This window comes from Salmo trutta, chromosome 25 (assembly GCF_901001165.1).
Source record: "Salmo trutta chromosome 25, fSalTru1.1, whole genome shotgun sequence".
Lineage (NCBI taxonomy): Eukaryota > Metazoa > Chordata > Actinopteri > Salmoniformes > Salmonidae > Salmo > Salmo trutta.
Window position 1 is genome coordinate 6,861,982 of NC_042981.1, and position 27,335 is coordinate 6,889,316.

General features: G+C 43.0%; 1 protein-coding gene across 2 annotated transcripts; it reads right to left on the bottom strand.

Moving 5' to 3' along the window:
• Nucleotides 1-525: 525 nt before the first annotated feature.
• LOC115161930 (calpain-1 catalytic subunit-like) lies at nucleotides 526-27,335 on the bottom strand. Of its 2 annotated transcripts, XM_029712773.1 has the most exons (22): nucleotides 27,228-27,335; nucleotides 24,135-24,391; nucleotides 23,947-24,016; nucleotides 20,618-20,736; nucleotides 20,261-20,394; nucleotides 20,004-20,178; nucleotides 19,635-19,712; nucleotides 19,151-19,236; nucleotides 16,405-16,479; nucleotides 16,097-16,257; nucleotides 15,817-15,983; nucleotides 15,453-15,464; nucleotides 15,076-15,284; nucleotides 14,544-14,583; nucleotides 13,686-13,754; nucleotides 11,362-11,419; nucleotides 11,095-11,159; nucleotides 5,276-5,344; nucleotides 5,080-5,158; nucleotides 2,707-2,823; nucleotides 2,442-2,494; nucleotides 526-663 (listed from the first exon to the last, which is right to left on the bottom strand). In XM_029712773.1, the coding sequence occupies exons 2-22, from the start codon at nucleotides 24,369-24,371 to the stop codon at nucleotides 637-639; spliced, it is 2,100 nt and encodes a 699-aa protein (XP_029568633.1). In that variant the 5' UTR covers nucleotides 24,372-24,391; nucleotides 27,228-27,335; the 3' UTR covers nucleotides 526-636. The 2 variants fall into 2 exon arrangements, with proteins under 2 accessions (XP_029568633.1, XP_029568634.1); XM_029712774.1 differs by lacking the exons at nucleotides 526-663; nucleotides 2,442-2,494; nucleotides 2,707-2,823 and adding an exon at nucleotides 3,378-3,968.

Below are 27,335 nucleotides of genomic sequence, written 5' to 3' on the forward strand. Positions count from 1 at the left end.
CAGCATGTGAAATTTATTGTCAATCAGTGTTGCTTCCTAAGTGGACAGTTTGATTTCACAGAAGTGTGATTGACTTGGAGTTACATTGTGTTGTTTAAGTGTTCCCTTAATTTTTTTGAGCAGTGTATATATATATATATATATACACAGTACAAGTCAAAAGTTTCAACACAAATTCAAGGGTTTTTCTTTATTTGTACTATTTTCTATGAAATAACATATGGGATCATGTTGTAACCCCAAAAAAGTGTTAAACAAATCAAAATATATTTTCTATTTGAGATTCTTCAAAGTAGACACCCTTTGCCTTGATGACAGCTTTTAGTCATTTAGCATCCATCTTATGATGGCTAGGTGAGACAACCACAAATCAGTCATAGTAGCCTAAGTACATTTCTTCCTTAAAGTAGCTATCAGCAAAGTCAGTGCTAGTAAGAAAAGACAAGCATGAGGATTGGTGCAAAGAAGGTGATGTAGGATTAATCAAGATACTCTATCAAGTTTTTTAAGCGCAACGAAATACTCTGAAAACGTCGCTGAGAAGTTTATTGATTTGTCCAGCAAAGCACTGCCGTAGAACTTTTTCCAAACCTTACGATTCTAATGGTCTTCTGTCCATCCTATTTGGTCTGCAGTTTATGCATACATAGTGATGTACATCCACTGAAGAAAAAGGAATAAAAAACAACAGTGAGATTTGACTAACACGTTCATTAGTAATATAAAATAGAAACAATGAAATTACATCTTAACACATTGCTAAAGTTTTTATGGATAACTGCATCTCAGACCATGTATTTCAGGATCTTAAACTACGTGACCAAAAGTATGTGGACACCTGCTTTGTCGAACATCTCATTCCAAAATCATGGGCATTAATATGGAGTTGGTCCCCCCCCCTTTGCTGCTATAACAACCTCCATTCTTAAGGGAAGGATTTTTTATATGGGGCGGTAGGTAACCGAGTGGTTAGAGCATTGGGCCAGTAACCAAAAGGGTGCTAGATCAAATCCCCGAGCTGACAAGGTAAAAATATGTTGTTCTATACCTGAACAAGGCAGTTATCCAACTGTACCTAGGCCGTCATTGAAAATAAGAATTCGTTCTTAACTGACTTGCCTAGTTAAATAAAAGTAAAGGTCAGGGATCTGTAAATAAAAGGTCAGTTGAGGTCAGGGTTCTGTGCAGGCCAGTCAAGTTCTTCCACACTGACAAACCATTTCTGTATGGACCTTGCTTTGTGCAAGTGGGCATTGTCATGCTGAAACAGGAAAGGGTCTTCCCCAAACTGTTGCCACAAAGTTGGAAGAATCGTCTAGAATGTCATTGTATTCAGTAATGTTAAGATTTCCCTTCACTGGAACTAAGGGGCCTAGTCCGAACCATGAAAAACAGCCCCAGAGCATTATTCCTCATCCACCAAACTTTACAGTTGGCACAATGCACTGGGGCAGGAAGAGTTCTACTGTCATCTGCCAAACACCGATTCGTCCATCTGACTTGATAGATGCATTGCATTGCTTGCTTGCTGTTTGGGGTTTTAGGCTGGGTTTTTGTTTAAAAACTTTGTCATCTGCTGATGTAAAAAAGGTTTTATAAATAAATGCGATTGATTGAAGTGTGATTTATCACTCCAGAGAACACGTTTCCAATGGCGACAAGCTTAACACCACTCCAGCCAACGCCTGGTATAGCGCATGGTGATCTTAGGCTTGTGTGCGGCTGCTCGGCCATGGAAACCCATTTCATGAAGCTCCCAACAAACAGTTCTTGTGCTGATGTTGCAACTAAGGACAGACTATTTTTACACGCTACGCGCTTCAGTACTCGGCGGTCCCGTTCTATGAGCTTGTGCGGCCTTGTGGCTGAGCCGTTGTTGCTCCTGTCATAAATTTGACAAACTGACTTGTTGAAAAGGTGGCATCCTATAATGGTGCCACGTTGAAAGTCACTGAGCTCTTCAGTCCGGGCCATTCTACTGTCAATGTTTGTCAATGGAGATTTTATGGCTGTGTGCTCAATTGTATACACCTGTCAGCAACGGGTGTGGCTGAAATCGCTTAGTCCATTATTTTGAAGGGATGTCCACATACTTTTTTGTGTATATACAGTACCAGTCAAAAGTTTGGACACCTACTGTACTCATTAAAGGGTTTTTCTTTATTTGTAATATTTTCTACATTGTAGAATAATATTGAACACATCACAACTATGAAATAACACACATGAAATCACGTAGTGCCCAAGAAAGTGTTGTTCCAGCCCAGCACAGCCCAGAACTAACACACCTGATGCAAAATGTTCAGCCAATTATGGTCGTCAGTCTGGACCACGAATAACTGAATCAGGTGTGTTACTGCAGGGCTGGAGTGAAAGTCTGCACACCTAGTACTGCAGGGTCAGAGTTGAAAGTCCCTGGTGCATTATTAACAGTTTATTACCTCATTGTCTCGAAGAGATATGGCCCCTCCCTGGTTGAGTTGTCTGAATATTTCTGTTGAAAGGGGCATGAATTACACTATTTGCAATGTTGGTAAATAATACAAAGGCCATGGCTTCAAACACCCATCTTGCAAACTAACTAGGATGATCCTGTGAGCGCCATGAAAGCCTAACTGTACATGCTCATTAGAATGCCACAGATGGAAAATTTAAAATCCCAGCGAAATAAAATTGGTGTCCTTTTTAGTTTAGTTGTGGACTTACTAGCCATGCGGTCCATGCGTAGAACGAGGCTGATGAAACTCTCCAGGCTGATGTTTCCAGAAGATCCACCGTAGCGCAGAGCAATGAGGTTCAGCAGACTATCACTCAGCCTGACCCCTGTGGAGGACAGACAGACTTCACACTTTTATGCCACAGTTATTTCACCAAGTCGGCACTCAGCGAACTGTACAAGATCATTAGCCAGCAAAAGTTTTCTCCCCCGAAAGCAGTATTTATTGTCACAGATGATTTTAACCAAGCACATTTCTTTTTTTTTTTTAAATATGTTCAAAGACTCATCCACCCATGTCTCATCCATCATCATTGGGGAATATACAGTGCATTTGGAAAGTATTAAGACCCCTTGACTTTTTCCACATTTTGTTACATTACAGCCTTATTTTAAAATTGATAAAATTAAAATACAATCCACATCAATCTACACACAATACCCCATAATGACAAAGTGAAAACAGGTCTTTAGAAATTTTTGCAAATGTATTAAAAATGTAAAACAGATACCTTATTTACATAAGTATTCAGACCATTTGCTATGAGACTTGAAATTGAGCTAATTTACATCCTGTTTCCATTGATCATCCTTGAGATGTTTCTACAATTTGATTGGAGTCTACCTGTGGTAAATTCAATTGATTGGACATGATTTAGAAAGGTACACACCTGTCTATATATGGTCCCACAGTTGACAGGGCATGTCAGAGCAAAAACAAAGGCAAATCCATCTGTGTGGTGCCCACTAAAAGCCTCCCTCCCAGCCAAGCTTAACACACTATATGCTCACTTTGAGGCTGTCAATACCGAGCCATCCAGGAAGACTCTCGCTGCTTCCAACAACCAGGGTCTTTCTCTTACCGAGGCTGACGTGAGGAAAACTCGCAAAAGAGTGAATACTCACAAAACCTCCGGCCCAAAAGGCATCCCTGTCCTCGTCCTCAGAGTGTGTGTTGACCACTTGGCGGGTGTTTTCTCAGACATCTTCAACCTGTCCCTGTCCCAGGCTATATTCTCCACCTTGCTTCAAGGAGACCACCATCGTCCCAGTGCCCAAGAAAAACATGGTGCCCAATGACTATCGCCCTGTCGCGCTCACCCCAGTCATAATGAAGTGCTTCGAGAGGCTGGTAATTGCTCACATCAAAGCCAGCATGCCATGCACACTGGACCCACTCCAATTTGCCAACCGCTCCAACAGATCCACAGAAGATGCCATGTCCATCGCTATTCACACGGTTGTAACACATCTGGACAAGAGAAACACCTACGTGAGAATGCTGTTCATTGACTATAGTTCAGCATTCAACACAATTTCTACCTCCAAACTCAACACAAAGCTCAAAGCCCTGGGTGTGGACAACACCCAATGCAACTGGATCCTGGATTTCTTGATGGGCAGACAACAGGCTGTGAGGATTGGAAGAAACACCTCCTCCACTGACTCTTCCTGTTCACCCACTGTGTGGCACTGCACGACACCAACTCCATCATCAAGTTTGCTGACGACACCACGGTTGTAGGCCTGATAACCAACCATGACAAGTCAGCCTGTAGGAAGGAGGTAAGTGAACTGGCATTGTGGTGCCAGGTCAACAACCTCTCCCTCAATGTCAGAATAACAAAGGAGTTGATTGTTGACTTCAGGAAGCAGAGGAGGGAACATGCACATCAACGGGACTGCAGTAGAGAGTCAGAAGTTTTAAGTTCCTCGTCGTCCACATCACTGAGGACTTGACATGGACCAACAACACCACCACTCTTGTCAAGAGGGCGCAGCAGCGTCTCTACTTCCTAATGCTGCTGAAGATATGTTGCATGCCACCTTAGCTTCTCTCCAAATTCAACCACTGCACCATTGACAGCGTCATGACCTGGTTGCATCACGGCCTGGTGCGGGAATTGCTCAGTCCATGACTGCAAGGCCCTCCAGCAGGTGATGAAGACTGCCCAGTACATCACTCGGACCGTGCTCCCACCCATCCAGGACATCTACTCAAAACAGTGCCTTTATGTTGGCATTCTTATCTTTTCTTATTGTTGCATGGTAACGAATGAACCTGCAACTAAGCATTTTGTTGGACGGTGTATACCATGTGTATCCCGTATACCTGCGACTAATAAAACTTTAAACTTGAAACTATTGAGCATTAAACAGACTGCTGTTTAGTTCGTAATGGCAGAGGTTACTTTAATCCATCTGCTCATCCTAATTTGATAGTCCTAACTCTTCAATCATGCGTTGATGTCAGTTGGAGATTGCTAGTTAGATGATCTGATTTTTTACATTAGTCCCTGTAAGCAGGTATGGTTATCAAAGGTCAGTGGCAGGCCCTGTTTGTTGGTCTAGCCAAAAGTTACCTGAAGCAGTGACTGCGTTCCTCAGTTGACTCAATGACAACATTCCAGAACGGTTCACATCTGAACGTAAGAAGATATCCTGGAAGATATAAGAAAATATGAATATTTTCAGGTAATTTGTATTCTGGAAAAAGTTGAACTAGTATATAGTTGTTTAATAACCGTGTACCACACTTGTACCACACAATTAGTTTACCTTGTACACAGTAACTTTTCTCCATAGATGTTGAAATTCAGCACTGTTCAGTTTTCCAGTGATTGATGTCTGGAGAAGGAAAGGTTAAGGAAATCTACAAAGGCAAAATATAAAAAGTATGTACATTTTGCCCTGTAATGGGCTAAAGCCATATGTTTAGTTATGTGGTCTGTTTAATGTTGGTGGAACTAACAAAAGTATTCATCCCCCTTGGCGTTTTTCCTATTTTGTTGCATTACAACCTGTAATTTAAATGGATTTTAATTTGGATTTCATGTAATAGAAATACACAAAATAGTCCAAATTGGTGAAGTGAAATTTACAGGGGCGAAAATCTGATATCAACTTTGGAGGGGACAATTACATAAAATTTTCTCAAGAGCAATTCCTGAGGGGGACACCAAAAGTAGTGCTGTAACACATAGCCTACATTGTAATATGGTAAATGTATATTGAGGAACTAAAGAAATAAGGTGTTTGCCGTACTCCTAACTACCGGTACCCAAAACTACACAACTAATCACAACAGCAATACCATTGCCTTTAACAAATCTTAGTTCAGTCACCAGTTTAAGTTGAGAGTGGGGGTATCCATGGCATTTTCCAATTATGTTCCTATTTTACAAGTCAAAAAATGGAAAACCTTTCATAATGTTGCCAAACTACACAACTCAACAAACTTACCTGAGACTCCCTGTCTCTGCCAGTCTGTCCCTGCATATCTGTCCCCAACTCTGCTGTCTGTGTGCCATCTGTTGCCTGCTCTGCCTAATGACATCATTGTGAAACATTTCCATTAGAATTTCATTTCTTTCTTATGAACATTTTATCAACTAGTCTTTGAGATATTAGGCTATTAGGGTTCTTACTTTGCGTTTTGGTGTACTGAAAAATACTCTGATGTCCGTCTTTTATTTTTCTGCCATTTTTCTACCTGTATGGCTGGCTACACACACACACAGTGTGTAGGTTATTTACAGTAGGAGATGGGCTTCTATCATCTTATCTTTTATCATTCTATTTGGGCTTCGATCTAAAAGGTAGCTAGCAAATGTGAAACGGATTAAAATGACAAGAGTTGACAGCTGTATGATTTCACCATTTACACAACATATGCTGCAACCTTTTGTAATTTTAATAGTTTGTTTCATATTGGCTGGCTTCCAACAATAGCTGAATTTGCAAAGCTAGCGAGCACCAATTCCGTTTCAGTGGTGTTTGCTATAATCTTTGCTACCCGGGTTAAATAAAGGTGAAATCAAATAAATAAATTAAAGTTCCCTTGCGACAATTTAGCTTTTGCAATGAGACAATTAAATATATTTAAGACAATGGTAGAAGAGAGTGTAGTTCTGTTCAGTTTGGACTTCAGTTTATCACTAACCTTATCGCAGGGACTTTGAAGCACTAACTTACATCATCTGCATGCTGATCTTGGAATAAATTGACGATAGCAAAGATTCCATTTTTGACGAGGCCACGTAAATGGAATAGGTACTAGCTAGCTTAATAGTTAATATTTGCGCGCTAGCTCTGCATATTCAGTTAGTGTGTGTGCGCGATTGACTGGATTAACCTCACTTCAGTTACGTTCATTGAGTGCCTTTCAGACAGTAGATATGACCCCTCTGTTACCTTGCCAACTAAGGAACTGGCAGTGGATCAAAACATTGTGAGGCAAAGGGTGGGGGGGTCGCAATCTTTTGAAACTTAAAAATGCGCTATTAAGCTATTATTTAAATTACATAGTTATGTTTCAGTGATATATTGGGGGGGACAAATCATATTTTTCCAAGGATGGGGGGGTCGTGTGCCCCCCGTCCCCCCCGGGATTTGCGCCTCTGGAAATGTAAAAGATGACTCGTTTAAAAAAAATATCTAAAATAAAAAACAGAAAAGTGGAGCATGCATATGTATTCACACCCTTTGATATCCAAACAGGTCAGGGACAAAGTTGTGGAGAAGTACAGATAAGGGTTGGGTTATAAAAAAATATCCATAACTTTGAACATCTCATGGAGCACCATTAAATCCATTAATAAAAAATTGAAAGAATATGGCACCACAACAACCCTGCCAAGAGAGGGCAAGGAGGGCATTAATCAGAGAGGAAACAAAGAGTCCAAAGATAACCCTGAAGGAGTTGCAAAGCTCTATAGCGGAGATTGGAGTATCTGTCCATAGGACCACTAAATGGTACAATCCATAAAGCTGGGCTTTACAGAAGAGTGGCCAGAAAAAAGCCATTGCGTACAGAAAGAAATTTGCAAACACGTTTGGTGTTCACCAAAAGGCATTTGGGAGACTACCCATACATATAGAAGAAGGTTCTCTGGTCAGATGAGACTAAAATTGAGCTTTTTGGCCATCAAGGAAAAGGCTATGTCTGGCACAAACCCAACACCTCTCATCACCCCGAGAACACCATCCCCACAGTGAAGCATGGTGGTGGCAGCATCATGCTGTGGGGATGTTTTCATCAGCAGGGAATGGGAAACTGGTCAGAATTGAAGGAAGGATGGATTGCGCTAAATTCGGGGAAATTCTTGAGGGAAACCTGTTTGTCTTCCAGAGATTGAGACTGGGATGGAGGTTCACTTTCCAGCAGGAGAATGACCCTAAGCATACTGCTAAAGCAACACTTGAGTGGTTTAATGGAAAACATTTAAATGTCTTGGAATGGCCTAATCAAAGCACAGACCTCAATCCAATTGAGAATCTGTGTTATGACTTAAAGATTGCTGTGCACCCATCCAACTTGAAGGAGCTGGAGCAGTTTTGCCTTCAAGAATTTGGCCAAAATCCCAGTGGCTAGATGTGCCAAGCTTATAAAGACATATCAGATACTGGTGGCTCTACAAAGTATTGACTTTGGGGGGGTGAATAGTAATGCACGCTCAAGTTCTGTTTTTTTGTCTTATTTCTTGTTTGTTTCACAATGAAAAATATTTTGCATCTTCAAAGTGGTAGGCATGTTGTGTAAATCAAATGATACAAACCCCCCAGAAAATCTATTTTAATTCCAGATTGTAAGGCAACGCAATAGGAAAAATGCCAAGGGTGGGTGAATACTTTCGCAAGCAACTGTATGAATAGTTTTATTGGATGAGCCTTGATTAGAATACAGTATTTACATATGAAGTGGGTAAAAAAGTATAAACATTATTAAAGTGTGCAGTGTTCAATGACTATGTACATAGGACAGCAGTCTCTAAGGTGCAGGGTAGAGTACCAGCTGGTAGCCGACATGCACTGTCAACTGTGGGAACTTATATAGACAAGTGTGTGCCTTTCCAAATCATGTCAAATCTATTGAATTTACCACAGGTGGACTCCAACCAAGATGTAGAAAGATCTCAAGGATGTTCAATGGAAACAGGATGCACCTGAGCTCAATTTCGAGTCTCATAGCAAAGGGTCTGAATACTTATGTAAATAGGGTTTTTTGTTTTTTATTTATTTTTTAATAGCAAAAATTACTAAGAATGTGTTTTTGCTTTGTCATTATGGGGTATTGTGAGTAGATTGCTGAGGAAATGTTTTTATTGAATACATTTTAGAATAAGGCTGTAACTTAACAAAATGTGTACATATTGTGGTGGATGAATCAGAATTAGTTGGGTAACATAGATAATTAAGATGTCTTATCTGCATAATATGCTTACGTGATATACTTGTTATTAGAATGTATCCCTTTGGACTCTGGTGTTGGCAGTTGCACTTCTTCCCTCAGCTGGGGCTCAGTCAGTCACTTGGGGCCCAGAGAGGGGAGAGGTCAGGCATGTCTTTTACATGTCTCTGGTGCTATGCAGAATATCAGAAAGGGAAGAGGACAGGATGGAACATTGTCTTCATATGTGAATGTTTCTTTACCTATTCTTAAACCATGTGAAGGGATGGCGTGATTAATGGGGAACCAATTACCACAATGTCTGTGCGCAAGTCACTCCCTCCTTTGTCATTGGGGGGAGGTGTATGGAACCATTGTATGTCCTCTCTGATGTTGCACTTATCCTGGGATAGTATATGACCCAGAGACTCACTCCCCTCAGTGAGCTTGTCCAGGAGTGGGGTCAAGAAGGGGTTTTACTTGAGATGGGAGTATCTAGAGTTGACAATTGAGTTATGCCATTGGATAAGTTGGTGTTTTTGTTCTATACCGTACCAGGAAGAGACGGTTCCAGTTTGGAGTAGGAGGGCCAAAAACTGTTGACATAGCAGATGCTGTCTGCTATGTATTATAGATATCTTTCATACAAATCTTAACCTTGTGACCCATTCTATGTATCTGTTGTTCGTCATGTAGGTTGAGAGGGGTGTATCTTGGCTATAAAAGATCTTTGTACTTTTGTGTTGTCACTCTCAATGGTTCATTAGAAATAGGGAATCGTTGAAAGTCAGTGCTATTGCAAAGCTCTTATTATTAAAGATGTAGTTTAAGTATAACTCTGACTGGTGTATGAAGTTTGTTTCTCTCCTCATTTGGTAATACAGAAATTAACCACCACAATATATATTTATATTCTGGACTCTGACTCTTAATTCCTTTCTTTATGTTTTGGGGTCTGCATGTATTGCTGTGTAATGTTAGGTATTACTGCACTGTTGGAGCCAGGAACATAATCATTTAGTTAGGTATTACTGCACTGTTGGAGCCAGGAACATAATCATTTAGTTAGGTATTACTGCACTGTTGGAGCCAGAAACATAATCATTTAGTTAGGTAGTACTGCACTGTTGGAGCTAGGAACACAAGCATTTTGCGACACACGTGATAACATCTGCAAAATCTGTATACATAACCAATAAAATTTGATTTGATAAGCAGGGCTTGGTTATAACCCTGAATGGTAGACCAACGGGTAGCTGTAGATAGATCAACTCTCCAGTAGGAGGTGCTGTAGAGAGATCAACTCTCCAGTAGGAGGTGCTGTAGATAGATCAACTCTCCAGTAGGAGGTGCTGTAGACAGATCAACTCTCCAGTAGGAGGTGCTGTAGAGAGATCAACTCTCCAGTAGGAGGTACTGCCCAGCCTATTGTTTTTTTTGTAATAGTGGATATTACATTGAAGTTCTGACGTTTTTTTTAATGGTGCAAATTCAAAATATTGTATACAAGGTTTGCCTATGTTGAAATTTGGTCACCATGATGACATAATCCCGTGGAAATTTGACCCTCAAAATAACAGTGCAACTGATTTTTTTTAAAATCCAATGTATTTTCTACATAGATTCCACGTCACAATACATTGACAAATTATGTTAATTTATCCAGTTTGTACCCAGTGGAATGGTATTGTCTCTTACCTGTCCACTGTGTCTGCATTGAGACCAGATTTCCTGGTCCCTCCCTGTATACTAATTATTTGACTGATATTATTTCCAAATAATATGCAGTTATCTATTTTAAAACACATTGATGTCATAAGTCAATGGTGCCACATGTCAATTATTTAAGAAGGCGGGATCATTATGATTTAAATGGTTTAACTGTCCAGATCCGTCTACATTTGAAGGATATCCAGACACCTCCGGAGGTGGTCAGGAAGATCCGATCACTATCAGATCCCAGTCTGTCTTTTGATAGTATATACCGGTCTACAAATGTGGGCACAATCAGGATGTAGAAACAATCTGGACAAAGGGTGCATGTTAGCACAAGCTATAAACAGGGCCTAAGGGTCATTGCAAAAACTCCTACATTCATTCACAGATTTTACTGCTACATTTTGAACAATGTACTCTTGTAAAGTACTGTTCAAGGTGTTTCACGACAGAAAACATCATGCGAGACTGTCACTAAACTCATGAAGGATACATCCATTAAGGCCACCATGCTTCGACAGGACTCCAAGCTGAAGCCTTGTGTTTTCTTTGCATATCCTGTATAAAATGGGAAAAAGGTGGCACATCAAAAGAAATCCTACAGATACAACCAAGCAACCCATTGCTCACCAAACACCCATCCTTGTATCCTTGTGTGTGATTCTGATCTCATCACAACTAATGTATGTCTGTTCAAACTCCTGCGTTTGGTCACAAATGACTGGGAATCTCCATGATGATTGATTTTCTCTCTACTTACCTTGGAGGAGAGTTTCATTTAAAATCCTCTGAAGCTGTTCAGCATCCACCTCCTCAAACTTTTCAGTGAAAATAAAAAGAGTGTTATTGATATATATATATATATATATATATATATATATATATATATATATATATATATATATATATATATATATATATATATGCACACAGTATCTCACAAAAGTGAGTACACCCCTCACATTTTTGCAAATATTTGAGTATATCATTTCATGTGACAACACTGAAGAAATGACCCTTTGCTACAATGTAAAGTAGTGAGTGCACACCTTGTATAACAGTGTAAATTTGCTGTCCCTTCAAAATAACACAACACACAGCCATTAATGTATAAACCGCTGGCAACAAAAGTGAGTACACCCCTAAGTGAAAATATCCAAATTGGGCCCAAAGTGTCAATATTTTGTGTGGCCACCATCATTTTCCAGCACTGCCTTAACCCTCTTGGGCATGGAGTTCACCAGAGCTTCACAGGTTGCCACTGGAGTCCTCTTCCACTCCTCCATGACGACATCACGGAGCTGGTGGATGTTAGAGACCTTGCACTCCTCCACCTTCCGTTTGAGGATGCCCCACAGATGCTCAATAGGGTTTAGGTCTGGAGACATGTCTGGCCAGTCCATCATCCACCCTCAGCTTCTTTAGCAAGGCAGTGGTCGTCTTGGAGGTGTGTTTGGGGTCGTTATCATGTTGGAATACTGCCCTGTGGCCCAGTCTCCAAAGGGAGGGGATCATGCTCTGCTTCAGTATGTCACAGTACATGTTGACATTCATAGTTCCCTCAATGAACTGTAGCTCCCCAGTGCCGGCAGCACTCATGCAGCCCCAGACCATGACACTCCCACCACCATGCTTGACTGTAGGCAAGACACACTTGTCTTTGTTCTCCTCACCTGATTGCCACCACACACGCTTGACACCATCTGAATCAAATAAGTTTATCTTGGTCTCATCAGACCACAGGACATGGTTCCAGTAATCCATGTCCTTAGTCTGCTTGTCTTCAGCAAACTGTTTGTGGGCTTTCTTGTGCATCATCTTCAGAAGAGGCTTCCTTCTGGGACGACAGCCATGCACACCAATTTGATGCAGTCTGAGCACTGACAGGCTGACCCCCCACCCCTTCAACCTCTGCAGCAGTGCTGGCAGCACTCATACGTCTTTTTCCCAAAGACAACCTCTGGATATGATGCTGAGCACGTGCACTCAACTTCTTTGGTCGACCATGGCGAGGCCTGTTCTGAGTGGAACCTGTCCTGTTGAACCGCTGTATGGTCTTGGCCACCGTGCTGCAGCTCAGTTTCAGGGTCTTGGCAATCTTCTTATAGCCCAGGCCATCTTTATGTAGAGCAACAATTATTTTTTTCCAGAGCCTCAGAGAGTTCTTTGCCATGAGGTGCCATGTTGAACTTCCAGTGATCAGTCAGTATGAGGGAGTGTGAGAGCGATGATACCAAATTTAACACACCTGCTCCCCATTCACACCTGAGACCTTGTAACACTAACAAGTCACATGACACCAGGGAGGGAAAATGGCTAATTGGGCCCAATTTGGACATTTTCACTTAGGGGTTTACTCACTTTTGTTGCCAGCGGTTTAGACATGAATGGCTGTGTGTTGAGTTATTTTGAGGGGACAGCAAATTTACACTGTTATACAAGCTGTACACTTACTACTTTACATTGTAGCAAAGTGTCACGGCTGTCAAAAGGATTGGACCAAGGCGTAGCGTGTTTGTAGTTCCACATATTTATTATTATTGTGAAATGTTGCAATCCACCAAATACTTGAAATAACAAAACCGTGACGCAGAGAGAATACACACTACTCACAAACTAACAACCCACAAACACAAGTGGAAAAACCCCCTACATAAATATGATCTCCAATTAGAGACAACGAGAACTGGCTGCCTCTAATTGGAGATCATCCCAACAACCCCAACATAGAAATAGAAACCTAGAAACCCACATAGAAACAGATAACCAGAAAACCACCCAAAAACACCCCCTGTCACGCCCTGACCACTCTACTATAGAAAATGACATCTTACAAGGGTCAGGACTTGACACAGTGTCATTTCTTCAGTGTTGTCACATGAAAAGATATACTCAAATATTTACAAAAATGTGAGGGGTGTACTCACTTTTGTGAGATACTGTGTATATATATAAACTATATATATAGTTTAACAATTGTTAAAAAGTAGTAATATTCTCAAATGCTATAGATTTTATTAGTTTATGTGTTTTAATTTCACATTGCCTCGTTTTGTGTTCAAATGAAAGATATTGGGAACTTGCCTGATCAGAATATTGCCGAAACAGAGTTTGTTTGTTGTCCATATCTGCTCTATTGTGAGTAGGCATGAGCTAAAAAAAATGAAATATAAGATATTAAAAAGGAAGACAATATCAGAAGATAAATAGAAATACACGGTTCACCTTTAATACCTTGGAGATTCCCTCAATATCTACATATGTGGGATGAAATAAGGTTTTCCTTATTAAATACCTTGGAGATTCCCTCAATATCTACATATGTGGGATGAAATAAGGTTTTCCTTATTAAATACCTTGGGGATTCCCTCAATATCTACATATGTGGGATGAAATAAGGTTTTCCTTAAATACTTTGGGGATTCTCTCAATATCTACATATGTGGGATGAAATAAGGTTTTCCTTAAATACCTTGGGGATTCCCTCAATATCTACATATGTGGGATGAAATAAGGTTTTCCTTAAATACCTTGGGGATTCCCTCAATATCTACATATGTGGGATGAAATAAGGTTTTCCTTAAATACTTTGGGGATTCTCTCAATATCTACATATGTGGGATGAAATAAGGTTTTCCTTAAATACCTTGGGGATTCCCTCAATATCTACATATGTGGGATGAAATAAGGTTTTCCTTAAATACCTTGGGGATTCCCTCAATATCTACATATGTGGGATGAAATAAGGTTTTCCTTATTAAATACCTTGGGGATTCTCTCAATATCTACATATGTGGGATGAAATAAGGTTTTCCTTAAATACCTTGGGGATTCCCTCAATATCTACATATGTGGGATGAAATAAGGTTTTCCTTAAATACCTTGGGGATTCCCTCAATATCTACATATGTGGGATGAAATAAAGTTTTCCTTATTAAATACCTTGGGGATTTCCACAATATCTTGGTCATTTGAATTTTCACTGAGGAAAAAAATGAAGAGTGTTTTGTTTCTGTTAGGAAAACATAAATTATAGTGAAACTCAGCCCAGGATTCAATCTCGTCGCGGGTTGTTGATAATGCACATTTTTAAGGGAAAGCTACAGTGTTCGCAGAGATTGCATTCACAGTATAAAACATTACAGATATTGGTTCAATTGAAAATGACCTTTGGTGCATTGTTTACAGGCGCAAACGGATTGAATCCCGGTCCTAATGTTTGCTATGATCACTGACTGTAAAAAATATGTGACATTAATTAAGGGTATAGTTCACCCAAGTTACAAAATTCCATATTGGTTTCCCTGAAAGCAATCTATGGACAAGCTAGGACCACAATCAATGCTTTGGATATATTTTTCACGCTTTATGTCCAAATCATCTTAAACTAACTTTATTTGTAAGGAAACCAATATGAAATGGTGTAACTTGGATAAACAACCCCTTTATTATGAATGGGGGGAGCTGTGCTTACTGGACTTGGGTCTCCACCTTGGAGAGAATGGACAGGATGAAGGAGGCGGTTTCGTTTGGGTTGAAGGATGATGGCACAATCAGGTATTCACCAGGTTTCAGCCTAGAGAGCAGCACCACTGTTCGAACATTCAGGACGTTCTTGGTTTGGGCGACAGGCACATTGGTGTTGAAGAAGTCGGCAGGAAACTTCCCCCTCTGTCCTTTGAACTGAGATCACAATCATAGAATGTTTTACAGAAGGCTGCAGATCATTTTCAATTCAAATCTGGACCTTGAAGCCATTTCTACCACATCCATTATATTGGCCAGATAGTCTAGTGGCCACTCTAACTTTTATAACGTTATTTGTGAATTGTATGTTTAAAAGTTACTTACTTGGGAACGCACCTGTTAGAAAGTAAAAGAAAGACAATTCAATTACACGAACAATAGCATACCTGGGCCAGTTGAATGTTTTGTTCTGGCATAACATCCTACATGTAGGTTCACAAATGGGCATATTTGCATTGAGAACTGCACAGTGCCAACATACGTTAGAGGACCTTACAAAGAGATCTCCCGTTTAAGTTACACTACTGACATGACAGTTTATGGCACAATAACAGTGCTACCTGTAACAAGGTCCTCAGAGGAAGCACATAGCTTTGCTTCAATCTGTACATGTTTTTTGGGGGATAAAGTTGAGATAAACTACAGTATATAACATAACGAAAGGCGTGCACCAAAGAAGGGCACTGACCTCGAAGATGTTGATGCCGATGTAGAGACTTTTGACCAGGCGTCTGTTTCTCTTGTCAGGCTTCTGCATCAGAGACACCAACATGTTGTTGTCCCCCTGTGTCTCAGAGCAGTCCCTGTCTAATCCCTCAATCTTCACCCGATACTGGGGATTGGTCCAGAAACTGTCTGGGAGACAAAAAATTATGGACATGTTGACGGTAAATTCTGGTAATTTATAGTCATCAACTGCAAATAATTCCTTGTTGAAAGCAAAACATTTAAATCAAGATGTAATTTACTTGGGAAATTCATGCAGCCACCAGCAGTGGTTCCTGCAACCCATCTGCCATCATGTATGGAGTGTGTCCAAAGACCTTTAGAGTTGCCGTCAAGAAAATCAGGGCGCATACAGCAGATAGTCACATCTGTGAAGTGCTTACAGAAGTCTTCCATTGTCATCCTGAGAAGACAACCAAAATTGTGAATTGGTTCTGGTATTGAAATATCACTATAGATGTGGACTGACACTGTACTGTATGTGTTAATCGCTTACAACAAAATATTGACATGGTCTGCAAAACAAATTTCTGCATTAAAAATGGTTTACCAGAATTCACCATCCTCTTTCACTGACAGACACATCTTCCGATCGTTAGGACTCACTGTTTGCCACATGGATGACCTGATTGAAGTACAAACATCATGTCAATAGTTTGGATGCGGTAAGGCCACTGGTTAGTTAGTGGTAGTACTCCAGAGTCTAGGTGGCCAAGAGACAACAATGTAAAAGCTTTAACGCTCTGGCTGCTTGTGAGTGACTTCCGAATACACTGTAAAAAAGGTAAGGGAGATTAGCTGACATTTCATAAAAAGACCTGTCAAAGACAATGGGTGTGATGACATCGCAGGGTGTATATATGTGTATATGTATGTATGTATGTATATTTATTTATTTAGTAATAGAATCAAAATTATTGGCCACAACATGTACATACTGAGGAATTTGACCTGGTGAAATGGTGCTGGCTACAATATAAATAAATAAATAAATATACATACATACATACATATACACATTTATACACATATATATATATATATGTGTATATGTATGTATGTATATTTATTTATTTATTTATATTGTAGCCAGCACCATTTCACCAGGTCAAATTCCTCAGTATGTACATGTTGTGGCCAATAATTCTGATTCTATTACATTTTATTGAAAATGCACTTTTTAATTGATATCTTTAGTGTTATAAATAAAAATAAAATATACACACATATATATATATAAATATATATATATATATATATACACACTACCGGTCAAAAGTTTTAGAACACCTTCTCATTGAAGGGTTTTTCTTAATTTTTTATGTTTTCAACATTGTAGAATAATAGTGAAGACATCAAGACTACAAAATAACACATGTGGAATCATGTAGTAACCAAAAAAGTGTTAAACAAATCAAAATATATTTTATATTTGAGATTTTTCAAATAGTCACTCTTCGCCTTGATGACAGCTTTGGCACTCTTGGCATTCTCTCAACCAGCTTCACCTGGAATACTTTTCCAACAGTCTTGAAGGAGTGCCCACATATGCTGAGCACTTGTTGGTTGCTTTTCCTTCACTCTGTGGTCTGACTCATCCCAAACCATCTCAATTTGATTGAGGTCGGGGGACTGTGGAGGCCAGGTCATCTGACGCAGCACTCCATCACTCTCCTTCTTGGTCAAATAGCCCTTACACAGCCTGGATGTGTATTGGGTCATTGTCCTGTTGAAAACAAATGATAGTCCCACTAAGTGCAAACCAGATGGGATGGCGTATCGGTGCAGAATGCTGTGGTAGCCGTGCTGGTTAAGTGTGCCTTGAATTCTAAATAAATCACAGACATCGTCAACAGCAAAGCACCCCTACACCATATCACCTCCTCTTCCATGTTTTACGGGGGGAAATACACATGCGGAGATCATCCGTTCACCTACTCTGTGTCTTACAAAGACACAGTGGTTGGAACCAAAAATCTTCAATATGGACTCCAGACAAATTTCAACCGTCTAATGTCCATTGCTCATGCTTTTTTGGCCCAAGAAAGTCCCTTATTCTTATTGGTGTACTTTAGTAGTAGTTTCTTTGCAGCAATTTGACCATGAAGACCTGATTCACACAGTCTCCTCTGAACAGTTGATGTTGAGTTGTGTCTGAACTCTGTGAAGCATTTATCTGGGCTGCAATTTCTGAGGCTGGTAACTCTAATGAACGTATCCTCTACAGCAGAGGTAACTCTGGGTCTTCATTTCCTGTGGCGGTCTTCATGAGAGCCAGTTTCATCACAGCGCTTGATGGTTTTTGCGACTGCACTTGAAGAAACATTCAAAGTTCTTGACATTTTCCGTATTGACTTACCTTCATGTCTTAATGTAATGATGGACTGTCATTTCTCTTTACTTATTTGAGCTGTTCTTGTGATAATATGGACTTGGTCTTATACCAAAAAGGGCTATCTTCTGTATAACACTCTTGGCATTCTCTCAACCAGCTTCATGAGGTAGTCACCTGGAATGCATTTCAATTACTTTATTACACAAATTAACTCTTAAGAAAGTAATTTAAATGCATTCCAGGTGACTACCTCATGAAGCTGGTTAAGAGAATGCCAAGAGTGTGCAAAGCTGTCATCAAGGCAAATGGTGTCTATTTGAAGAATCTCAAATATAAAATATATATTTGATTAGATGTATGGTTACTTTATGTCTTCACAATTGTTTTACAATGTATAAAATAGCAACAATAAAGAAAAACCCTTGAATGAGTAGGTGTTTAAAACTTTTTACCGGTAGTGTATAAACAAACAAAGTATGTAGACTATACTGTAGATAGAGCAAAAAAGAACAATTACACATACTGAGGAAGAATCTAATAAACAAAGGTATCTATTGTGAATAGCTAATCCTTACTTATCACATGTCACAGTCAGACTATACTGTAAATCCTTACTTATCACATGTCACAGTCAGACTATATTGTAAATCCTTACTTATCACATGTCACAGTCAGACTATACTGTAAATCCTTACTTATCACAGTCAGACTATACAGTAAATCCTTACTTATCACATGTCACAGTCAGACTATACTGTAAATCCTTACTTATCACATGTCACAGTCAGACTATACTGTAAATCCTTACTTATCACATGTCACAGTCAGACTATACTGTAAATCCTTACTTATCACATGTCACAGTCAGACTATACTGTAAATCCTTACTTGTCACAGTCAGACTATACTGTAAATCCTTACTTATCACATGTCACAGTCAGACTATCGTGTAAATCCTTACTTATCGCTCCAGTCTCCCTTCCACTCTCCCCGGCCCCAGGGGTTGAAGAGGCGGATTAGATTAACTGGCCTGCCTTGGCTCAAGATCTGTGGAAGAAACCAGAAAGAACACCAGCTGTAATCTCAGAGCAGGAAATGAATCTAGGTCCCCGATGGGACAAACCAGCATCTTTACCATTAGACCAAGAGGAATTCCATAGTGGACCGAAGACTGGCACTAATTTAGAAGTCTCAGGTAAGGCTGCCTCATCACAAGACCACGAGACCAACTCATGTTCGCTACACGTGGATAGGGTAAATTGTTCATAGCAGAATTATACCACACTTCCTCTCCCATTTCCCTCCAGGTGGAACTAAAGTAAATAATTGGCTCTATTCTGACAAAGCAAACAATGTTTTTTCATGGCAATAAAGGAAAGAGAGCATATGGCCAAAAGATATCAGCTCCAAAGCATTTCTGTCAGATTATTAGTTCCATACAGTACCTGTTTATTAACTCCTGTGACGGTGTAAGCATGACCCCTCACTAATCCGTTGGGTGCCACCGTGTTCGCTGATGTTTCCTACAGAACAATAGACACAGGTATTATAGGTATTATAAAGTGAAGTAATTGGACCGTAACAGAACAGAGGTTTCAGTCACAAAATAGAACACAATATGAACACAACCTTTCATATCTTTTGTGTTAAAGGACAAGTCTCAACTTCAACTACGCTTAGTAACTCATATTGTCATATATCTTGACATCAGTGCATGATTCATGGTAACTCTGAGTTACACTACATTTCTGCTCTACTAACTGGTTCGTTTAAAGGGTCATCATGGCGTTTCAGGGGGTCGTAGTGCTGCTCACCCCTTGAGGTGTGCCACACCCAATCAGAGATTTGGATTGGACAGCTCTGAACAGCAGGTCCCACAGATTTGATGGAGCGTCAGTGAGTTTGAATGTGATGTGAACCCCGCCAGTGAAGTCCATCATAGCCTCTGAAGGGGTCCCTAAATTCATGTCTGCGTAGGAGCCACACACCCTGCCAGAAGAAGACAGGTCATTAAGTCCGACATCGAGGAGGTGTTAAACTGTTTTATGACCAACTGATGTGGCTCACGTACTTGGCATAGGCTTTCTCCAGCAAGGCGGGCCAAAACTCATTGGGAGTTTTTGAATGAACGAAAATGAGATTGCCGTCAACTGTTGGTAGCTTGTCATCGATCACAACGTCCACCCACCTCCCAAACCTCCAGAACTGAAAGATAGGAGGAGAGGACAATGATTCCTACAGAGACTACTCTCTACATGGCTTGAGAAAGGCGTAGCCTAAGTATAGAAAGTCATTCATGGTAATTGAATTGTTCTCAATACCACTGAGAACCTTTTCAATGCATTAATAATCCTTTACGAACGACAGTTATTGCAATAGGTCAACGCATTTCTCACAAAGATAATGTACTGAGCCTGAGGTAATTTACCCTGAAGTGGAATATGCCACAGTAATCCTCTTTAAAGGTTTGATTTAGGGGTACTACTTGTTCCAGGATGTCCTTCTGGAACGTCAAAGCCCCAATGGAAGCAAGAAACCAGCAATCTTCTGAAAAAATAAAAATGACAAGTTTATGCACATCGTGACATTTGTAATGAAAAGGGCATGGTGTGGTGGGGGCATGGTGTGGTGGGGGCATGGTGTGGTAGGGGCATGGTTTGGTGGAGGCATGGTGTGGTGGGGGCATGGTGTGGTAGGGGCATGGTGTGGTAGGGGCATGGTGTGGTAGGGGCATGGTGTGGTGGGGGCATGGTGTGGTGGTTGCATGGGGTGGTGGGGGCATGGGGTGGTAGGGGCATTATGTGGTGGGGGCATGGTGTGGTGGTTGCATGGTGTGGTAGGGGAAAGGTGTGGTAGGAGCATGGTGTGGTAGGAGCATGGTATGGTGGAGGCATGGTGTGGTAGGGCATGGTGTGGTAGGGGCATGGTGTGGTAGGGGCATGGTGTGGTAGGGGCCATGGTGTGGTGGGGGTATGGTGTGGTGGTAGGGGCATGGTGTGGTGGGGGCATGTTGTGGTGGGGGCATGTTGTGGTAGGGGAATGGTGTGGTAGGGGCATGGTGTGGTGGTGGGGGCATGGTGGTGGGGGCATGGTGTGGTAGGGGCCATGGTGTGGTGGTGGGGGCATGGTGTGGGGGTGGCATGGTGTGGTAGGGGCATGGTGTGGTGGTGGGGGCATGGTGTGGTAGGGGCATGGTGTGGTGGTGGGGGCATGGTGTGGTAGGGGCCATGGTGTGGTGGGGGCATGGTGTGGTAGGAGCATGGTGTGGTAGGGGCATGGTGTGGTGGTGGGGGCATGGTGTGGTGGGGGCATGGTGTGGTGGTGGGGGCATGGTGTGGTAGGGGCATGGTGTGGTGGGGGCATGGTGTGGTGGGGGCATGGTGTGGTAGGGGCATGGTGTGGTGGGGGCATGGTGTGGTGGGGGCATGGTGTGGTAGGGGCATGGTGTGGTAGGGGCATGGTGTGGTAGGGGCATGGTGTGGTGGTGGGGGCATGGTGTGGTGGGGGCATGGTGTGGTAGGGGCATGGTGTGGTAGGGGCATGGTGTGGTGGTGGGGGCATGGTGTGGTGGGGGCATGGTGTGGTAGGGGCATGGTGTGGTGGGGGCATGGTGTGGTGGTAGGGGCATGGTGTGGTGTGTGTGGGGCAAGGTGTGGTAGGGGCATGGTGTGGTAGGGGCATGATGTGGTGGGGGCATGGTGTGGTGGTGGGGGCATGGTGTGGTAGGGGACATGGTGTGGTGGAGGCATGGTGTGGTAGGGGCCATGGTGTGGTAAGGGCATGGTGTGGTGGGGGCATGGTGTGGTGGTGGGGGCATGGTGTGGTAGGGGCCATGGTGTGGTGGGGGCATGTTGTGGTGGGGGCATGGTGTGGTAGGGGCATGGTGTGGTGGTGGGGGCATGGTGTGGTGGAGGCATGGTGTGGTAGGGGCATGGTGTGGTAGGGGCATGGTGTGGTGGGGGCATGGTGTGGTAGGGGCATGTTGTGGTAGGGGCCATGGTGTGGTGGTGGGGGCATGGTGGTGGGGGCATGGTGTGGTAGGGGCATGGTGTGGTAGGGGCCATGGTGTGGTAAGGGCATGGTGTGGTGGGGGCATGGTGTGGTGGTGGGGGCATGGTGTGGTAGGGGCCATGGTGTGGTGGGGGCATGTTGTGGTGGGGGCATGGTGTGGTAGGGGCATGGTGTGGTAGGGGCATGGTGTGGTAGGGGCATGTTGTGGTAGGGGCATGGTGTGGTGGTGGGGGCATGGTGTGGTAGGGGCCATGGTGTGGTGGGTGCCATGGTGTGGTGGGGGCATGGAGTGGTAGGGGCATGGTGTGGTAGGGCCCATGGTGTGGTGGTGGGGGCATGGTGTGGTAGGGGCCATGGTGTGTGTGGGGCCATGGTGTGGTGGGGGCATGGTGTGGTAGGGGCATGGTGTGGTAGGGGCATGGTGTGGTAGGAGCATGGTGTGGTAGGGGCATGGTGTGGTAGGGGCATGGTGTGGTAGGGGCCATGGTGTGGTTGGGGCATGGTGTGGTAGGGGAATGGTGTGGTAGGGGCATGGTGTGGTAGGGGCCATGGTGTGGTGGGTGCCATGGTGTGGTGGGGGCATGGTGTGGTGGTGGGGGCATGGTGTGGTGGGGGCATGGTGTGGTAGGGGCGTGGTGTGGTGGTGGGGGCATGGTGTGGTGGGGGCATGGTGTGGTGCGGGCATGGTGTGGTAGGGGCATGGTGTGGTAGGGGCCATGGTGTGGTGGTGGGGGCATGGTGTGGTAGGGGCATGGTGTGGTAGGGGCATGGTGTGGTGGGGGCATGGTGTGGTGGGGGCATGGTGTGGTAGGGGCATGGTGTGGTAGGGGCATGGTGTGGTAGGGCCCATGGTGTGGTGGTGGGGGCATGGTGTGGTGCGGGCATGGTGTGGTAGGGGCATGGTGTGGTAGGGGCCATGGTGTGGTGGTGGGGGCATGGTGTGGTAGGGGCATGGTGTGGTAGGGGCCATGGTGTGGTAGGGGCCATGGTGTGGTGGTGGGGGCATGGTGTGGTAGGGGCCATGGTGTGTGTGGGGCCATGGTGTGGTAGGGGAATGGTGTGGTGGGGCATGGTGTGGTAGGGGCATGGTGTGGTGGGGCATGGTGTGGTAGGGGCATGGTGTTGTGGGGCATGGTGTGGTAGGGGCATGGTGTGGTAGGGTCATGGTGTGGTGGAGGCATGGTGTGGTAGGGGCATGGTGTGGTGGGCCATGGTGTGGTAGGAGCATGGTGTGGTAGAGGCATGGTGTGGTAGGAGCATGGTGTGGTAGGAGCATGGTGTGGTAGGAGCATGGTGTGGTAGAGGCATGGTGTGGTAGGAGCATGGTGTGGTGGGGCATGGTGTGGTGTGGTGGGGGCATGGTGTGGTAGGGGCATGGTGTGGTAGGAACATGGTGTGGTGGGGCATGGTGTGGTAGGGGCATGGTGTGGTGGGGCATGGTGTGGTAGGGGCATGGTGTGGTGTGGTGGGGGCATGGTGTGGTGGGGCCATGGTGTGGTGGGGGCATGGTGTGGTAGGAGCATGGTGTGGTGGGGCATGGTGTGGTGTGGTGGGGGCATGGTGTGGTAGGGGCATGGTGTGGTAGGGGCATGGTTTGGTGGGAGCATGGTGTGGTGGTGGGGGCATGGTGTGGTGGGGGCATGGTGTGGTAGGGGCATGGTGTGGTGGGGGCATGGTGTGGTAGGGGCATGGTGTGGTTGGGGCATGGTGTGGTGTTGACACTTGCTTACAACCAAATCCACTTACCAACCATTCCTTGCCCAAAGTCAAACCTTGAAAGTCCATCAACAATAAAATCTGGATTCTGTATAATTTTCTGGAAGAGTGAATACACACATTTCACCTATTAATAATATTTATAATTTCAGTTAATACTCTGTATTAATAAAATCAGTTAAAATCAGTTATGTGTGCAGATCTGGAGGATGTCATACCGCTGGTCTCAACCACACCACTCTGCTCATAAAATCAGAGGAAAGTAGCCCATCACCAATGGAGTTATGGTCTGGGGGGAACATCTCATCGATGTACCTCACTCCCCTGGCCAAACAGTATTGCTTAAGCTGCTGAAAGTCTTGGTTGCTGTGTTTCTCTGGGTTGGCAAGACTCCCAACACCCTCTTGCTTGTTGCGCTCCTGCATTATACTCATACACACACCGGGAGGAGGCATTGTTGTACTGTATGCAGGATCTGTTAGCAGGGTGAAATGATGAAATACTCAGATTTAATAGGTGGAGCCTAAATATAAATAACATTATTAAGTGTTGATAACAATTAGCAATATAACAGCTATTCAAAACAACTATGCAACACTATTAAAAAGTATATCCTTCAGCATATTGTAGGCTCCCTAGTTTTGCAAAAATGTCTATCCAGAAATTGCTTCATATTTTTTAAATATCTTATTCACGCTATAAATATTAACATCCAAATCAAAAATGCAATTGAAAGTGATGAAACATGGTAACACGTGTAGAAAGTATACTGCTCAAAAAAATAAAGGGAACACTTAAACAACACATCCTAGATCTGAATGAAAGAAATAATCTTATTAAATACTTTTTTCTTTACATAGTTGAATGTGCTGACAACAAAATCATACAAAAATAATCCATGGAAATCCAATTTATCAACCCATGGAGGTCTGGATTTGGAGTCACACTCAAAATTAAAGTGGAGAACCACACTACAGGCTGATCCAACTTTGATGTAATGTCCTTAAAACAAGTCAAAATGAGGCTCAGTAGTGTGTGTGGCCTCCACGTGCCTGTATGACCTCCCTACAACGCCTGGGCATGCTCCTGATGAGGTGGCGGATGGTCTGCTGAGGGATCTCCTCCCAGACCTGGACTAAAGCATCCGCCAACTCCTGGACAGTCTGTGGTGCAACGTGGCGTTGGTGGATGGAGCGAGACATGATGTCCCAGATGTGCTCAATTGGATTCAGGTCTGGGGAACGGGCGGGCCAGTCCATAGCATCAATGCCTTCCTCTTGCAGGAACTGCTGACACACTCTAGCCACATGAGGTCTAGCATTGTCTTGCATTAGGAGGAACCCAGGGCCAACCGCACCAGCATATGGTCTCACAAGGGGTCTGAGGATCTCATCTCGGTACCTAATGGCAGTCAGGCTACCTCTGGCGAGCACATGGAGGGCTGTGCGGCCCCCCAAAGAAATGCCACCCCACACCATGACTGACCCACCGCCAAACCGGTCATGCTGGAGGATGTTGCAGGCAGCAGAACGTTCTCCACGGCGTCTCCAGACTCTGTCACGTCTGCCACGTGCTCAGTGTGAACCTGCTTTCATCTGTGAAGAGCACAGGGCGCCAGTGGCGAATTTGCCAATCTTGGTGTTCTCTGGCAAATGCCAAACGTCCTGCACGGTGTTGGGCTGTAAGCACAACCCCCACCTGTGGACGTCGGGCCCTCATACCACCCTCATGGAGTCTGTTTCTGACCGTTTGAGCAGACACATGCACATTTGTGGCCTGCTGGAGGTCATTTTGCAGGGCTCTAGCAGTGCTCCTCCTGCTACTCCTTGCACAAAGGCGGAGGTAGCGGTCCTGCTGCATCAGCCAGGAAGCATTGGAACTGAGAAGTGGTCTGTGGTCCCCACCTGCAGAACCACTCCTTTATTGGGGGTGTCTTGCTAATTGCCTATAATTTCCACCTGTTTTCTATTCCATTTGCACAACAGCATGTGAAATGTATTGTCAATCAGTGTTGCTTCCTAAGTGGACAGTTTGATTTCACAGAAGTGTGATTGACTTGGAGTTACATTGTGTTGTTTAAGTGTTCCCTTTATTTTTTTGAGCAGTGTATATAAAGCTGGGTGCAGCAAGTTCACCAGTGTAAATAAAAGTCCAGTACTCCTGGACTCCATGAACACACTAAAAACGGTTTCAGGGAAGTCAATGTTGAAAATGGACAAATTACATCTGACAACCTTAAATGTTGTCTATTTCATTTGGCTTTGACTCTCGATTCCAAATGTTACCCACATGATCCTCTATCATACCAACTAGGTCATGTTACCCACATGAGCCTCTATCATACCAACTAGGTAATGTTACCCACATTATCCTCTATCATACTAACTAGGTAATGTTACCCACATGATCCTCTATCATACTAACTAGGTAATGTTACCCACATGATCCTATATCATACTAACTAGGTAATGTTACCCACATGATCCTCTATCATACTAACTAGGTCATGTTACCCACATGATCCTATATCATACTAACTAGGTAATGTTACCCACATGATCCTCTATCATACTAACTAGGTAATGTTACCCACATGATCCTATATCATACTAACTAGGTCATGTTACCCACATGATCCTCTATCATACCAACTAGGTAATGTTACCCACATTATCCTCTATCATACTAACTAGGTAATGTTACCCACATTATCCTCTATCATACTAACTAGGTAATGTTACCCACATGATCCTATATCATACTAACTAGGTAATGTTACCCACATGATCCTCTATCATACTAACTAGGTAATGTTACCCACATGATCCTATATCATACTAACTAGGTAATGTTACCCACATGATCCTCTATCATACCAACTAGGTAATGTTACCCACATGATCCTCTATCATACTAACTAGGTCATGTTACCCACATTATCCTTTAACAAACTAAATAGGTAATGTTACCCACATGATCCTCTATCATACTAACTAGGTAATGTTACCCACATGATCCTCTATCATACTAACTAGGTAATGTTACCCACATGAGCCTCTATCATACTAACTAGGTAATGTTACCCACATAATCCTCTATCATACTAACTAGGTAATGTTACCCACATTAGCCTCTATCATGCTATCTAGATGAAGTAAATTGGTCTTTAATCAATTACAATTGATTAAATAATTGCAAATGGAAACATGATCATGTCTGATGCATAACAAAGCAGTAGTAATATATATTACGTTATTGAAATCTTACTCCACCAGGGACATAAGCTATCAGAGTTGGTTAAAGTTTCTTACCTCAGAATATCACTATTTTAACCAGGGTTTTCATCTTCTGTAAACCAATTCAAGCAATAGTCTTCTTATATACTTGTTTGCTGCCGTATTGCTCTGTACAGTAGGCTA